This window comes from Lepidochelys kempii, chromosome 10 (genome assembly GCF_965140265.1).
Source record: "Lepidochelys kempii isolate rLepKem1 chromosome 10, rLepKem1.hap2, whole genome shotgun sequence".
NCBI classification, from domain to species: Eukaryota; Metazoa; Chordata; order Testudines; family Cheloniidae; genus Lepidochelys; species Lepidochelys kempii.
This window is the reverse complement of record NC_133265.1, coordinates 55,121,536-55,135,995: the sequence shown is the minus strand read 5'-3', so window position 1 is coordinate 55,135,995 and position 14,460 is coordinate 55,121,536. Positions and strand designations below refer to the sequence as shown.

The 14,460-nt window shown below is 39.4% G+C and overlaps 1 protein-coding gene and 1 long non-coding RNA gene across 3 annotated transcripts in view; one reads left to right on the top strand and one right to left on the bottom strand.

The window, feature by feature from the left end:
* TRPM1 (transient receptor potential cation channel subfamily M member 1) overlaps window positions 1–14,460 on the bottom strand; it is a 136,628-nt gene that overhangs the window by 14,783 nt on the left and 107,385 nt on the right. Inside the window, exons 17-23 of the mRNA XM_073303660.1 lie at window positions 14,043–14,271; window positions 12,218–12,340; window positions 11,667–11,798; window positions 10,491–10,619; window positions 9,375–9,626; window positions 7,278–7,470; window positions 1,873–2,017 (exon numbers count right to left, since the gene is read on the bottom strand). Of these exons, the coding sequence (XP_073159761.1) occupies window positions 1,873–2,017; window positions 7,278–7,470; window positions 9,375–9,626; window positions 10,491–10,619; window positions 11,667–11,798; window positions 12,218–12,340; window positions 14,043–14,271 (1,203 nt within the window). The remainder of the gene's footprint in view (window positions 1–1,872; window positions 2,018–7,277; window positions 7,471–9,374; window positions 9,627–10,490; window positions 10,620–11,666; window positions 11,799–12,217; window positions 12,341–14,042; window positions 14,272–14,460) is intronic.
* Window positions 1–14,460, top strand: part of LOC140894877 (uncharacterized) — a 99,835-nt gene that overhangs the window by 22,965 nt on the left and 62,410 nt on the right. The gene's annotated exons all lie outside the window — the stretch shown is intronic.

The window sequence follows — 14,460 nt, the reverse complement described above, 5'->3', positions numbered from 1 at the left end:
AGTCTACCCAAAACAAAGGCTTCTCTTTCTCCTCCCTGCTTTGGCAGCCCACTCCCAGACGCTACCTGGCTGGAATCTCAGTCCTTACTCCCAGGACTCACTACTAGAGCCTGCTCACTCCCAGCAGCCTCTAATCCCTAGGCATTCCCCACCTTCCTTTCAGCATTTTTGCTGCTGAGCTCTCCAGTGTGGCTCACTCTGTAATCAAGGTTGTCTAGCCCCACCCTTCCAGGGTGAGCCACTCTGTTACAGTACCCAACATAAAGAGAAAGTGGTAGAAGTGGATAAAAATTCCCTGGTTTTGCTTTGTCAATGCAAATCAATGACAGGAATATAAATGATCAGTTTGATCATTATGATTATCAGTTTTGCACTCCGGACACCTCTCAGACTAGCCGTAAAACTACACAAGGCTTAGGTAGTTTGTAAGCATCTTTTATCTGGTTTCAACAGGGAAGAGCCCTTTTCTGGGATACATTCTGCTTGTACCAGGTCTCACCTTTTTCTTCTAGTGATCCCTGAATTCCATCCAGGGGACTACTAGTATATTTTGCAAAGTCAGTAGAGCAATTGATATACCTGGGATAGAGCTGTCTTACTTCTGAATAACCTCTGTTTTACATCTGAGTGACAATAACCACTGCAACCTCAGTGCAATTCACTTGTTGAAACATAGTTGGTAGAGGCTGAAGTGGCGGCTAGGAACTAGTGTCACTCAGTATTAGGCATCATGGCACCGTGATTCCTAGCAGTCACTTCAGTTGCTTCAAAACACCATTAGCTCACCAGAGAGTGAAGGTCCTTTAGGTCTACATAGAAGTTGGCAGAGGAGGTGAGACCATAAGTCCCCAAATCCCCAGACAAGATTTTATTTTCATATTTTCTTCTTTCTCTGTGGCTCAGTTAATGTTCTTCATTCTAGTCTGGTAGATAGAGGAGTAGCTAGACTCAGACTGAACTTGTGGGGCTTCGGCCATCCCAATATTTGGCAGAGGAGCGGGTAGCTAAATGTATTCCAATATTTGGAGCTTCCCACATTTTGGAAACAAGTTCCACCTCTTGCTTTGTATTAAGCTGTATTCATTGTATTGTATGACATGATGTATTCCCCGGCTTCAGAGAGCCAAAGTCTGGTTCCTACACAAGCCCAATTAAATGGGTCGTGCACAAGGACATTATGCACGGTTTTGACCCGAACTCTCCTCCTTAACTCAGAGACAAAACATGGAGCTACAGAGCCCGAGTGCAGAGGATCAGGCCCGTGTATCTGGGAATAGTGGATGTACACCATACTCCCGACCTTCTGATCCTTGTGATGTTGTGATAATTGGGCTGACAAATTTACCTAATTGTGAGCTCAAAGGTAAAAGGGAGTGAAAGTTCATAAAATGTCACAATAGCCTACAACAAATGGTAATAGGAAAAGGTATAAAAAAAGAGAGGCAGACTGAATTAGTCCAAACAAAAAGATCTTGCTGTAACTTAAGGACTGTGTTAAGATTGTGCCTGGTAAACAAGAACAGTCTGCCTCTCTTTTTTTATACCTTTTCCTATTACCATTTGTTGTAGGCTACTGTGACATTTTATGAACTTTCACTCCCTTTTACATTTGAGCTCACAATTAGGTAAATTTGTCGGCCCAATTATCACAACATCCCTGACTCGTTAACTGATTTTCAATTAAAATTCAAATATTTGTCAATCCCATTAACAGAACAATTGGACTTTAGGTGTAGTGCAAATTCACAAACTGCTATCTATTTGAAAAACCATAGTATAATTTGATCCTGCTGATAGACTCTCACCGGCATTTCATCTTAGTATTAAGAAAATAAGAAAGATAAGTTAACAGTCATACAGTTAAGCACTTACTTGAAGACAGCAATCAGCAGATTTACCAGTAGAATGTTTGCTACCAGAAGGTAACAAGCCATGATAGCAGGAGTGAGCCAGGCCCCAGGTATGCATGGAGGGAGACGTTTACCATCCTCATCATAAAGATTATCCCCACAAGGAGCTGAAGAGACAATTGAAGGTTTACTTTTCAGTGCTTGCCTGATATTGAAAACACTGGTCATATTTATGTAAAGATTAGATCTGCAAAAAATTTGCTTGCACAAATATCCATGTTAAGAGTTTATTTCCAATAGAACCAAATGGAGTTTTTGGGTCACATTCAGCTGCCAGTTACACCATGTAAATGCAAAATAACCTCCCCTCATAGTGAATAGTTATTCCAGATTTGTGGTGATGTAACCGAGATTAGAATTTAGTCCACAGGACATTTGGATTTTTTTCCCCCAGTAGCAAAACTGGATCTAGGAAGAGATCTCATCAGTCTAAGCACATGTAAACCTTTTAATACCAGGATAAAAAAAGAACCATTTAAAAGTGGAGAATGAAGCCCATCTGGGGAAATCTGAAGTTGCTGCAAGGTAGGGAAACTAGGGCTATCTACATACTACAACTTAAGTTGGTAGAAGTTACGCCACTCAGGGGTGTGAAAAAAATCATTCCCCTGAGCGACGTAAGTTACAGTGGTGCAGACAGTGCTAGGTCAGCAGGAGAGCTTCTCCAACCAACCTGCCGTCCACAGGGGCTGGAGAAATTAAGTCGATGGGGAGAGCTCTCTTCTGTCGGCTTAGAGCATCTACACTAGCAGCGCTACCGTGGTGCAACTGTGTTGGTGCAAGCTCCGTAGTGTAGCCACAGCCTAGATTGTTGAGCTTCCTCCCTCCCAAAACTCCCAGTGAGACTGTAAGTTCTTTGTCAATGGCAAAACTCCTACTGCGTTCAATGGTAAGGATCAGAAGCATTCATCAGTGAGATTTAAAACTGTACAGAGACGAAAAACCTAATATGAGAGGCAAACAAGTGGTAAGACACCTAAAAGGGGCCAGTAGATGGGCACTAAGTTCTGAAAACCAGGGCTGTTTAAGATGTCTCCGGTCAGGCACCCAAAGTCACTAGATACTTTTGAAGATATTGGCCTATGAATCATGTTTGAAAAGTAAGGGCTTGTGTATATGGTAGGGAAAGTGCTACACAGGGGTGTGATTTCTAAAGCACAGTAACATGCTGTGCATTAATTGGTCTGTATAGACCCAGCTAGTGTGCATTAAAGATTTCCCCTAGTGCACTTTTAAGTGCTTGAAACAGTACTAGATTAAAGAGCACTTGTGTATGCCAGCAGGATCTACATGCACCAAAGTGCAATAAGTTAGTGTGCTTTCGAAATCACACCCCAGTAGAGTGCATTACACCCACCATTTAGACAAGCCTTAAGTTTGTTCTTACTTTAAATATAGTTCCAGTTCATTTGGTTTCAAACCCTGGGGGCTGGATCTACAAACACTTACCATTAGGTGAAAAACTAACATTCACAACCTCTTTTTAAGTGATTTGAAATCAGCTTGATCCTGTCTACACTCGCCTGAAAACACATATTTACGTCTGGTTTAGCCAGAACTATATTTAAGGAAAGTTCAAAGTTGGTTTCCAAACATGGCACCAAGTTATACACTAATCCTATCGTTCTGGTTATCATGTGGAAACTGGGCATAGAAAGTCAAGTACATCTCAAAAACACGATTGCCCAACTAGCTTTTTAAAATATTAATGTAGACTTTGGATAATCAAAAGAAATTAAATTCTCTGTGTGCAACAGCTCACATAATATAATTAAAAAAGGATAATTGTGGTGGTAACTCAATAGAATGAACAAAAATGTTGGCACTTAATTGCAAATCAATAAAGTAGTACCCAATCAGTTCTTTTTATAATTAAAAAAATTCCCTGCTTCTTTGAAATCAATACAGTAGAAAAACAAAAATCTGACATCTGAATTTTGTCAGAACACTATAATTAAAATACCAGTATCCAGGGAAGAAAAAGACTAATGAACGCATTTAACTAAATGAGATAATCAGCTCCCCACATAGACTTACGATTGATTTCCATGGCATAGACTACACAGCAATTTGAAAGCAAAAAAAGGAAAGAAAACAACAGAATAATAGAGGGAAAAAGAAAACAAATGACTGACAATACAGTAGTTGTTTTGCTGCCAAGAAAAGATAAGCAACTTAATATTAGTACAGTAGAGACATATGCTTAGAAACAAAGGCTTTGTTAGAGTTACTGTAAATTCTGCAATTTCCTTTTCACTTTGTCTTCCCCAAATGCTACATATGGCAGCAAATTCATAACTGTAAAAATAAATCACAAATGGTGCTGGCAGATGATCATTTAAATATAAAAGATATTATCAGTAAAACACAATTGACAGTCACCACAAACATAAAACAACACAAAGTTACCACACAAACTTAATCTTTCAGCTATTACAGAAACAAACTTCCTCCTGTTTCCAGGAAGCAGAGTCCTGGCATTGACTTTGCTGGCTGCTTCCTTTCCTATTATCATTCTATATTAAAATGATCAATAGCTATGATACAAATATATTGTTATAGTGTCTAATATCATTAAAATCTAATTTGATTATCATTATGGGTACTGGTGTGCCCGTCCTTAGAAAGTCTTAAGCAGGAGCACCACTTCTGCTTATGAATTTGATCCTGCTAAGTACTAAATGCTTCGGATTTCATGCTCATGCGGCTCTTTTACATTGTCGCACTGGAGTAAATTTCATCCTTAGGGCAAAATCCTGGCTTCACTGAAGTCAATGGCAAAACTCCCTTTGACTGCAATGGTGCCAGGGTTTTATCTTTGATGTACAGTTGTGACAAAGGAAAGTAACAAAGCAATGCATTTTACTGAACTACTGAGAGGAGAACATGATATGGTACTTTCCCATAAATCATTTATGTGTGGCAAAAAGACCTCACCATATCTGACATATTGGTTGGATTGCCTACTGTAGTCACATCCAGGTAAATTGTTAAGGGGAGCTAACTTACACTCATAGAAAGATTAGATTGAAACCTATTGTCTTTGAAAGCAGAATGGTCTTTAGAAAGTAGGTGCTTATGGGCCTGTCTACACGGGAAAGTTATAACTGTTTAAGGTAACTGTGAACTTTAAACCAATATAATTTAACAGATATAACTTCCCATGTGGACATTCTTATTTCAGTGTAAGAGTACCTTTTTCCAGTTTTGATTGTGTCACTCTGGAAGCAGTTTAAGCTAAGCTGAATAAAACCACTCTTATTCTGAAATAAGAGTGTTCACATAGAGAGTTATATAAGAATAACTACATTGGTTTAACTATACCAATATAACTATATTAGTATAACTGGAAAAATCTCTTGTGTAGATAAGCCCTGTGTAATCTACCTTTTGTTAGACCCCAAGTGGTCTTTCACCTTGCTGAGGTAGGATTTTCTGAGTCCTTGGCTAATCACATTTTCCCACAATCGGACTTTATGGTGTATAGTCGGGGTACGATTGAAACAAAGATCAGAGCTGGGACAGTGCATGTAAAGCAAGATACAGAGACAGGGAGAGCTATAGGTGCTGAGAACAGTGTATGTTTTAGCTGACTTATGAGAAAAACAGACCTGTCTACATGAGACTTTGCTGTTGCTTTTACCATCTGTGTTCAAGGTGAACAGGAATTTGTGTACATACTGTGAACCACGTGGACTGCAGCAATAGCCTCAATCTCTGCCTTAGTCATTTCTCCCAACATGGAATCAACCCATCAGAGACTTATCCAGACCACTTAGAAGCTGGGGCAGCATGTATTACGTAACTGGGTTGATCCAATTATTTCCAAGAATAATTTTATATATTGTAAGTTACAGTAATATTTATGAGAGAAAGGAAGAAGAAAAGAGTGTTTCGGTGTCCTATCTAAACAAAACATCACTACAACAGTGTAACTGCAGGACCAGATTAATGGCACAGCCCATATAGCCATTTCCTCCCTCCTATGCGGAAGGGAGTTCTGACCACTAATGATTAGACCATATAACCCTTAGTATAAGGGGGGAAAATGGAAGTTAAACAATTACAAAATACTGTAAAATGTAAGGATCTGATTAAAACACATAATCAAAGGAATCTGGAGTTAAGGCAGAAACTCTATTGCAAATTAAGTTAACTCTGTTGTTATGTTGAGGGTTAGCTAATACCTCCAAAGAGTGGCTGATGTTACTAAAGGCCATGTTTTGTCCTCAGATAGAGGTGCTAGGGGCTCCCAGTGAGTTCAAGGTGGCCAAAGCAAGGCTATGGTTCTATAAAGGTTGAGGATGGAGCTATGATATATTTGGGAATAATTTTCTCTTTTCTCCTTGATTTTATTCCCCACTCCTACTTAACACTCTTCATCATGATCAAAACTAACTGGAATTACTGCTCTAGATTGCACCATTCTTAACTTCAGTGTGTTGCTGAGTCACAAAATCAGAGCAAAGGGCCACTTTGGTAATATTACATTTTGTAAACAGTCCAAATAGGATTTTAAAGCATTACCAATTTTTATTGTTAGCCCTGTTTCTTGCCCCTCCATTTCATTTCTTTGTTAACAACAAGCATCTACATTCCCAGCTGAGGATATCACAGCTTGTCCTCCAGCTGGCAAGGCTCATGTTTTGATAGATACTGGCCTTCCCCCCAGAAATGAAGGGAGCCAGGACCTTTGTGATATATATCCAGACTGTCTGGCAAAAGGATCATATCAAAAGTTACTGATCACCTAAAATACCCTAGGAACATATGTTCTAAACCAGAAGTCAGGGGGTTGTGACCACCCTGACCTTCACATATTGCTAAGGGAGGGGGCTCTGTACTGAAAAGGCTGAGAACCCTTGCTCTAAAGCATGTGTGGAGACCTATGGCTCCACAATTAATTCTTATAGGCCTCATTTCAGGAAAGCACATGTTTAAGTCCCACTGAAGTCAATAGGGTTTAAGCATGAATTTAGAAGTTAAGCTTGTACTTAAGTGCTTTCCTGAATCAGAGTCCGGTGATGAATCAGAGTCCAGGTTCAACAGTAACTCAAGGATTCTCTCTTCTTGACCCTCTTGACCCACTTCTTGAGGAAGTGGAGCACCTCAGAGGTAATATTCTTAACATCCAAGATTGGCAAGTGTTTCAGACTGCACCACTGTCAAAAGTAATTGAATTAGAACATATGCTGAAAGGCAGAGGATTCCCAATGGTACTGTGGTGGGGAGGAGAAAGTGGTGTTTGGAAGTCTGGAATCTGCCACGAAAGCAAACAAAGACAAACACCAATTCCAAATTAAAAACAGTCATTTTCATTAATTTGGATCTGATCATCTGCCTCAGAAACAGGAAACAGAATCTTACTATGAATTCTACTCTTACGGTCTATCTGGTCTGCAAACACCTCTCCATAGATCATCCAGTAGGGCATATAGAAGATGTTGCGGGCTAGTCTCCAAGAGGGCTCCTCATCTGGGTGCAGGATAGCTTGGCGGGCTACTCCGAAACTCATCAGAACCACAAGCATGATGACCACAAAGTACAGCATGTCAATCATCTGGACAGAGGGACCACACAAATATTTTTGTCATAATCAGAAGTTACGTACACGAAAGAACGTGTGTAGGAGAGTGTGTGCAGGAAAACCACCAAGAAAGATTCACGAGAATAAAAAAAATTTCCCCAAACTAGTTGTTTCCCAGATATTATTATGCTTTTACAAATACTGCTCATGAGCCGAAAACATATAAAGTGTAAAAAAATTGCCAAGATCCATTTAAACAGGTAATATGCTTTTCAACTAAAAGGACTATCAGACTATATGGCTTTACAGACCAGATTCCCCCTGCATTAGGGACACTTTACCCTGTCCTACCAAGCCAAGAGACCTCTCAAATCAGCATAATTTGCCACAGTGTTAACTGCTAGATTAGAAGGCATACTTGTGTCCTGGCAATCTCTTGCTGCTGTAATGGCCCTTGGGCTGAAGTCAGTCAGTTCAAATCAGAGCAGCCTTCAGGGTCCCAGGATCTGGGTTGCACAAAGGTGGCTTAAAGCCACCTTTGCAGCACCTCTCCTGAGTAAGATCGTGTGCTCCTCAGTTGCAGTGGAGGTTCTGGGCCTATGAACTTTCCTATGCCTGGCATGGTATGGTGTACATTTATGGTGCCATGAAACTGTATAACAGCAGCAATGACAATAGCAACAAATAAATAACGTACTTATTTTCGGAAAGAGAAAGCAGAGTGAGCATCTTCATATAAGTGCTTGGGCCAGTGACAAGAGTATATATTTGAACTCTTTCTAGCCATACTTTCCCTGAACACACAGAGGCAGCAACATGTTGGACAGTGGCTCTTGTTAAAATTCTGCCACTGACTTGAAGGGAAGTATACAATGACTTCTCTGCTGCTGGTGGTGCTTTCCCTCTCTGTTTGCTGCTAAGTTACCCCTGCGCGAGAGGCTTACATACGAACACTGCTGTTGTGCAACGTTTTGACTTTGGAATGCACCAAGTGAAAGGTATTTTCATCTCTAAGTGCTAAAAGAACTTCATCTCTTCATCTCTCTCAAGTTGAATACTCCCTCGTATCATAAATATATACTCAATATATATTTTAGGAACAGAGGGCAAAATTTTCAAAGTCACCAAAGTGATCTAGGAGCCTGAAACCCCAAATACATATGTTCCAGAAAAGTTCATCTTAACAGAAGTCTGTGTTGTTTCACCTCCTTTCTTAGTTACAGTTATATTCAATTAAATGGAAAATCAAGCGGACTCCCTAGAGCTGCTCCCCTCCTCCTTATGAGTATGTGTATCCTTGGTATACTGGGTTTATTATACGCTAAGGAGGATAATTTTATGGGAGCCTATTTTTACAATATTGGCAGCACAAAGCTCCAAATATATTAGTTCCATTAACTGGAAGCGGTTTAATACTATGCTTTGTTGGAGGAAAGCCAGTTTGGCTTAGATATTAAGAACCACAAGCTCTGGGCAACCACAACTCTAACTGAAGTCAATGGGAGTCGAAGATCCTAAAAGGGCCTCTGAGAATCCGACTCTAAACTTATACATTTTAAATCCTACTTTTATGAAGGGAAATACCCTAAAATGGTTCACTGAGACTTATACTGAGATTAACTAGACTATTCTGAAGAGACTGCAATAGGACAGAAAAGCAGGGTGTTAAGGATAAAAGGTATTGAAACAATTTGAGAAAAATTATCTCTTGAATTAAGGTTATTATTGGTGTACCCAAAATCTCTGTGGGAGTATGCAATTCATGAGTCAAGATTAAGAGCCCTATTCTGCAGCCCTTATTCACAGATCAAATAGGTGAGCAACAGTTGCAGGATTGGTATCTAGAAGAGGAAATTATCTTACTTTCCCAAATCTGCTTTCTTACATAGTTTAAGATGCATCCTTAAAAGCAAGCCTCTAGCTACAGAGGTACTAACCATTTTTCCAATCATCATGACATAGGGTCCCAAATACTTGTTCACACCAAAGATATCCAGTACTCGAATGTACCAGAAAATGATATCCACACAGTAGATTACTCTTCCATAACCCATGTAAGGCTGGTTCTGTAGGCGAAGAATTGCTCCAATTATAAATACTGAAATAGCCACCATATCAGTGATATTCCAGTATTCCTGCAGCCAGACTTTTACTTTCTGGCTCAGCTTGCCTGGCTCCGACATCAGAATCTAAAAGCAAAGGGAAAAAATCCTGAAGAAAATCTGTGGAGTGCATTTTTAAAATAATGGTGGTGAGACAGAGGGCAGTCTGACTGGGTGTAATGGGTTTCATCAGGACTACTTACATGGTGAGCAGGATTTGTCTCTGCAGCAGAGCACATCACTGCTTACAGACTCCATTTAATTTTTCTATTTTGACCCAACTTTCATTTAACCGTAGGATTTCATCACAGTCGCTTAATTCACAGGCTGTGGTCCATTAACTTTTTGTCCATATTTATATCCAAATCAAAATTATATGAGATGTTTATTTTAGGAACACGGTGGGTCAAAGGGGATACAGACTGGGAGGGAACTACAGTGGGGTGAATTGATTTGGCAGTGGGTTTTTGTGCTGTGCTACCAATCTGTAAGATCCGAGATTATAATGAATTAAATACTACTACGAATTTACATACAAAACACTTTCCTCCCTCCCAACCTCTTCATCATACACCATAACTGATCAATGCAACATACATTAATTGTGCATAACAGGAGGCTATTTAGAGATTATATCCTCAGGCCCCCCCCAGGGAAATATACGTAAGAAAGGGGCAGTGAATTCAGGAAACTGCAAAAATTACCTAATGGAATTTTTGACTGATCTTTTGCTCAGGCAGGACAGTTCTGAGAGCCCTGGAGTGGGTAGTAGTTGAAGTCCCCTGCCACTGGTATAGATTTGGAGGAGGTGCAGGGAAGGGAATCTCCTGCCTCATGCAAGGCTTGCCTGTCTACACTACTCCTCCAGCCACCATTCACCATTTATTTATAAATGGCAAGTTCTTCCCCATTATTATGTAAAATAGCAGTTATTGGTGTGATTCACATTACCTCTCTTACTTTCTCTAAAGCCAGAGTCACAATATAGGATATGACAATCCATTCCTGGAGTGAGGGCCAGCGGTCCATCCGCACCAAGATTATATAATTGAACAGCATTAAGTAACCCAGGTATGATATCTGGAAAAAAGAATCCTTTATGTCCATGGACTCTAGGCATTAGTGTGCAGGGCTGTTACACAGTAACTGCTTTGTCCATGGCTGCATAGACAGCATTTAGTTACTTGAGATCCTTCTAAAATTTGTACACAGAGTCATTTGCAGCAAGTTTAAGTGTATAAAGTACAGAACATAAGTGTAAATCAGCAGAAACATACCTAATATTCAGGAACATATTCATAATTGTCCACTAATTTTGGATGTTCAAGTTTCATAGATACCAAGGCCAGAAGGAACCATTGGGAGCATCTAGACTGACCTCCTGTATAACACGGGCCATAGAACTTCCCAAAATAATTCCTAGAACAGATCTTTTAGAAAAGCATCCAATCTTGATTTAAAAACGGCCAGTAATGGAGAGTCCACCACAATCCTTGGTAAATTGTTCCAATGGTTAATTACTCACTGTTAAAAAATTACCTTATTTCCAGTCCAAATTTGTCTAGCTTCAACTTCCAGTCATTGGATCATGTTATACCTTTGTCTGCTAGACTGAAGAGACCATTATTAAATATTTGTTCCCCATGTAGGTACTTATAGACTGCAATCAAATCATCCCTTGGCTTTTTCTTGATGCTAGGGGCTGATTTTCAAACTATACCGAATGCTTACAAACTTAATAAAAGTCAAATGGGGAAATAATGGCCACAGTTGTCACAAGCTGGAAATCCAGAATGAGTGGAGACTTTTGAACTTTTTGGTATTTAAAAAAATTAGATACAATAAAGCAACACAGAAGATGGAAAAACAATTTAAAAGATTTTAACTGTGTCTTCTTACGTTTTAATGGGAGTTAGACCATGTGCGATGTGAATTTTGTTATGTGTTCATGTACGATGATGCTAGAAGCGGTATAAATTCATAAGAGAAACAGATGCCAAGGCCAAAGTGCATTTTGTTTGTACCTGTTCTTTAAACTATATATCAAGATGTTTCCCCATTATTTTGTTTTAAATTAATATAAAGTAACAAATTGTTAATAATCAAAAGTCAAGATGAATTACTCACCGTATAAAACCAGAACTTTACAATAGGTGCATTATAGAATTCATAGATTTTTTTTCCAATAGGAAGGCTCCGTTGCTTTTTGTTTCCATTCTCTTCATCTCCTTTTCGGGAGCCTGTATCAGCATTTGCATCCTGGAAGACAGAAACTGGCAGCTTGTCACCAATACAATATCACCTATGAGAAGTTCTTTCAGTCATGATGCTCAATCATCTGTCAGCTACAGAAAGCTTCCTTCTGAACAATAGGACTCTATTCTCTAATCATCCATTTCCATTGCACTTTGAAAAATACAAGGCGAGGTTCTTAGCTGTTGTAAATTGGCATACCTCCACTGATCTCAATACAGCTACATCAAATTCACACTGGCTGATAATGTGGCCTATATAGTCTCAATACTCTAATATACAAGGATTTTTGTTTCTACACAGACAGGTGACATGGAAAATTTGCAGATTTCAATCTGAAGTGGCCAATGGCATAACTGTAGGCAATTCTGAATATTAAGTATGCTGGCTAAGTTAAGAACATTCTGATAAGGTTTAGTACCAACCACATTTTCCTCCTCTTTTTCTTTGCCATCTTCATTTTCTCTTGATGTCTGATAGGAAAAATCATCAGAAGTGCGAAACTCTAGGAACAGGATGGTTGGCGGGAAGAGAATCCCCATTATAACCTGGGCAAGAAAAGAGGTATCACTTCAATGCATCATTAGATTTTTTAAAAAACAACATTATTTCTTTTGTCGCCATCATTTCTCTGAATCACATTCAACATACAGGAAGCTACTGAAATAATTAGTATTTACAAAGCACAAGTATTACACATAGCACTGTAATGAGTTTTAAGATAGAACATGGAGCTTGCTCTGGAAGACTTATATCTGTAGATACATTGCAATGAAACACATCAGAAGGTAAAAGTGTTGCAGGACAGAGTTCATCAGCTAAATTCAGAGGAACAAAACACAGCAGGATGGTGAAGGGAGCAGGTTCTTACCAAAGCTTATAAATTAGTCTGATGTGAAACAGGGGGTTCTCAGAAGAGTTTTGAAAGAATAAAAGGGGGAAGCTTAGCAAACAACAACTGGGAAAGCTTTCTAAGCATGAGAGATAGCATGCAAGAAGGCACTTAAAAAGAGTTGGAGGACGAGATAAAAGGAGTAGTTAGGGGAGGGAATGAGAATAGAAGGTTTGGGGGAAATACAGGTGAGGAGGATAGAACTGGAAGGTTAGGGAAGGCTGAATTTTGCATGGAAGAGGAAGGGAGTCAGTGAATAGATTTAACAAGGGAGAGATGTGATCTGAAAGAAGGGAGAGGATCGTGAGATTTGACGCAAGAGTTGGAGAGAAGTGGAAAGTGAGAGACTTGAAGATGAGACAGGTCAAGAAGAGAGAAAAGCAGAGAATGGATCAGGATGTTGGCAGGAGAAGAAGAAACATAAAGATGGATATTGTAGATGTTATGGTGTGAAAAATCAACTGGATCTGGTGATGACCTGGAAGTGAGAAAATGAGAGATGGGTTGGAGATGACATCAAGGTGACAGGCCTACATGTGGAAGGCAGTTTTAACAATATAGGATAAGAGAAGGATTTCACCTGATTATAGCCCAGAAAATCATATATTATCCTCCTCACAAGCAACACCAAAACATTCTTCACACTGTGTGTATCATGTGTCTCCCCTTTGCCAAACTTAACATTATTCATGTTTAGCAGTTATTCATTCTTTGAACCCACTCTTGAACAATCACCTGAGTCTCATCAATGGAAAGACAGAGAAATCAGCAGAACAAGTGTTCAAGCCCACAAAATAAGAAAAGATTCTTCCTAAAAAATGTGTTTTTTTCCCATCGTTCTACTCTTTGCTATTCTACATTGGTTCTTATACCACCCTTTTCACTGTACTATCTGAGCTCCTTCCAGTATTGCATTAAGAGATGTGACTAGCATTTGTCACATGTGGTTTGTTCTCTGTCTCACATGCTTTATTATGTGGCCTTCACCACAGTAGTAGCTGAGCATGATGAATGTCTTTTGGCTTCTCATGTAATATAACTAATTTTCATGGCTGGGGTATAAACTTAAATGAACAGCTTTTGTCATATATCTGGCTTTGCTTCCAGATTTAAAGCATACTAAGCCTTTTATTGCCTACTACCCCCCTCTGCCGTGGGGATGTTGTCACTTAAATATTCTGAGGTAAGGAGCCAGAAAAATTAGCTTCACAAAAGAAATACTTTTAAAGCACCCCTATAATTAGGGGGCTGAATGGTTATATGAATAAATATACTAAATATGATACAATACTATATGCCATAGCTGTATCTTCAACATCAGTGCCAAGGAAATTACTGCAATTGTGTAGAAGAAATACCTTAAGGCCTGGGTTTTTCCGCATGCGTAGCCGCCCCATCCACATGTCTGTTAATAACATCTGGCTGCAAGTGTGAGCTATGAAGTCCCTGTGTTTAGCTGCCACAGCAAGTTTTAGGCAGGTGGAGTTACTCCAGTTTTTCAGTTCATAGGTCAGCAATTTCATGGCAACCTGTTCATCATGTTTATAGGATTGATCTAACAACTCAACAGCCAGCTGGCCAAAATCTCTGAAGAAAAGGAGACATGCAAAAAGAATCTGATGAACTTTGCTTAAAAATTTTAGTGTTCCCTTAAATTTGATTGTAAACTCTTTTGGGCTGGTACAGTGTTTTCCCATGTGTTTGTACAGCATCAAGCACAACTGGGCCTCAATCATGATTTGTGCTAGCATGCAAAAGCTCCACACAAAAAAATAT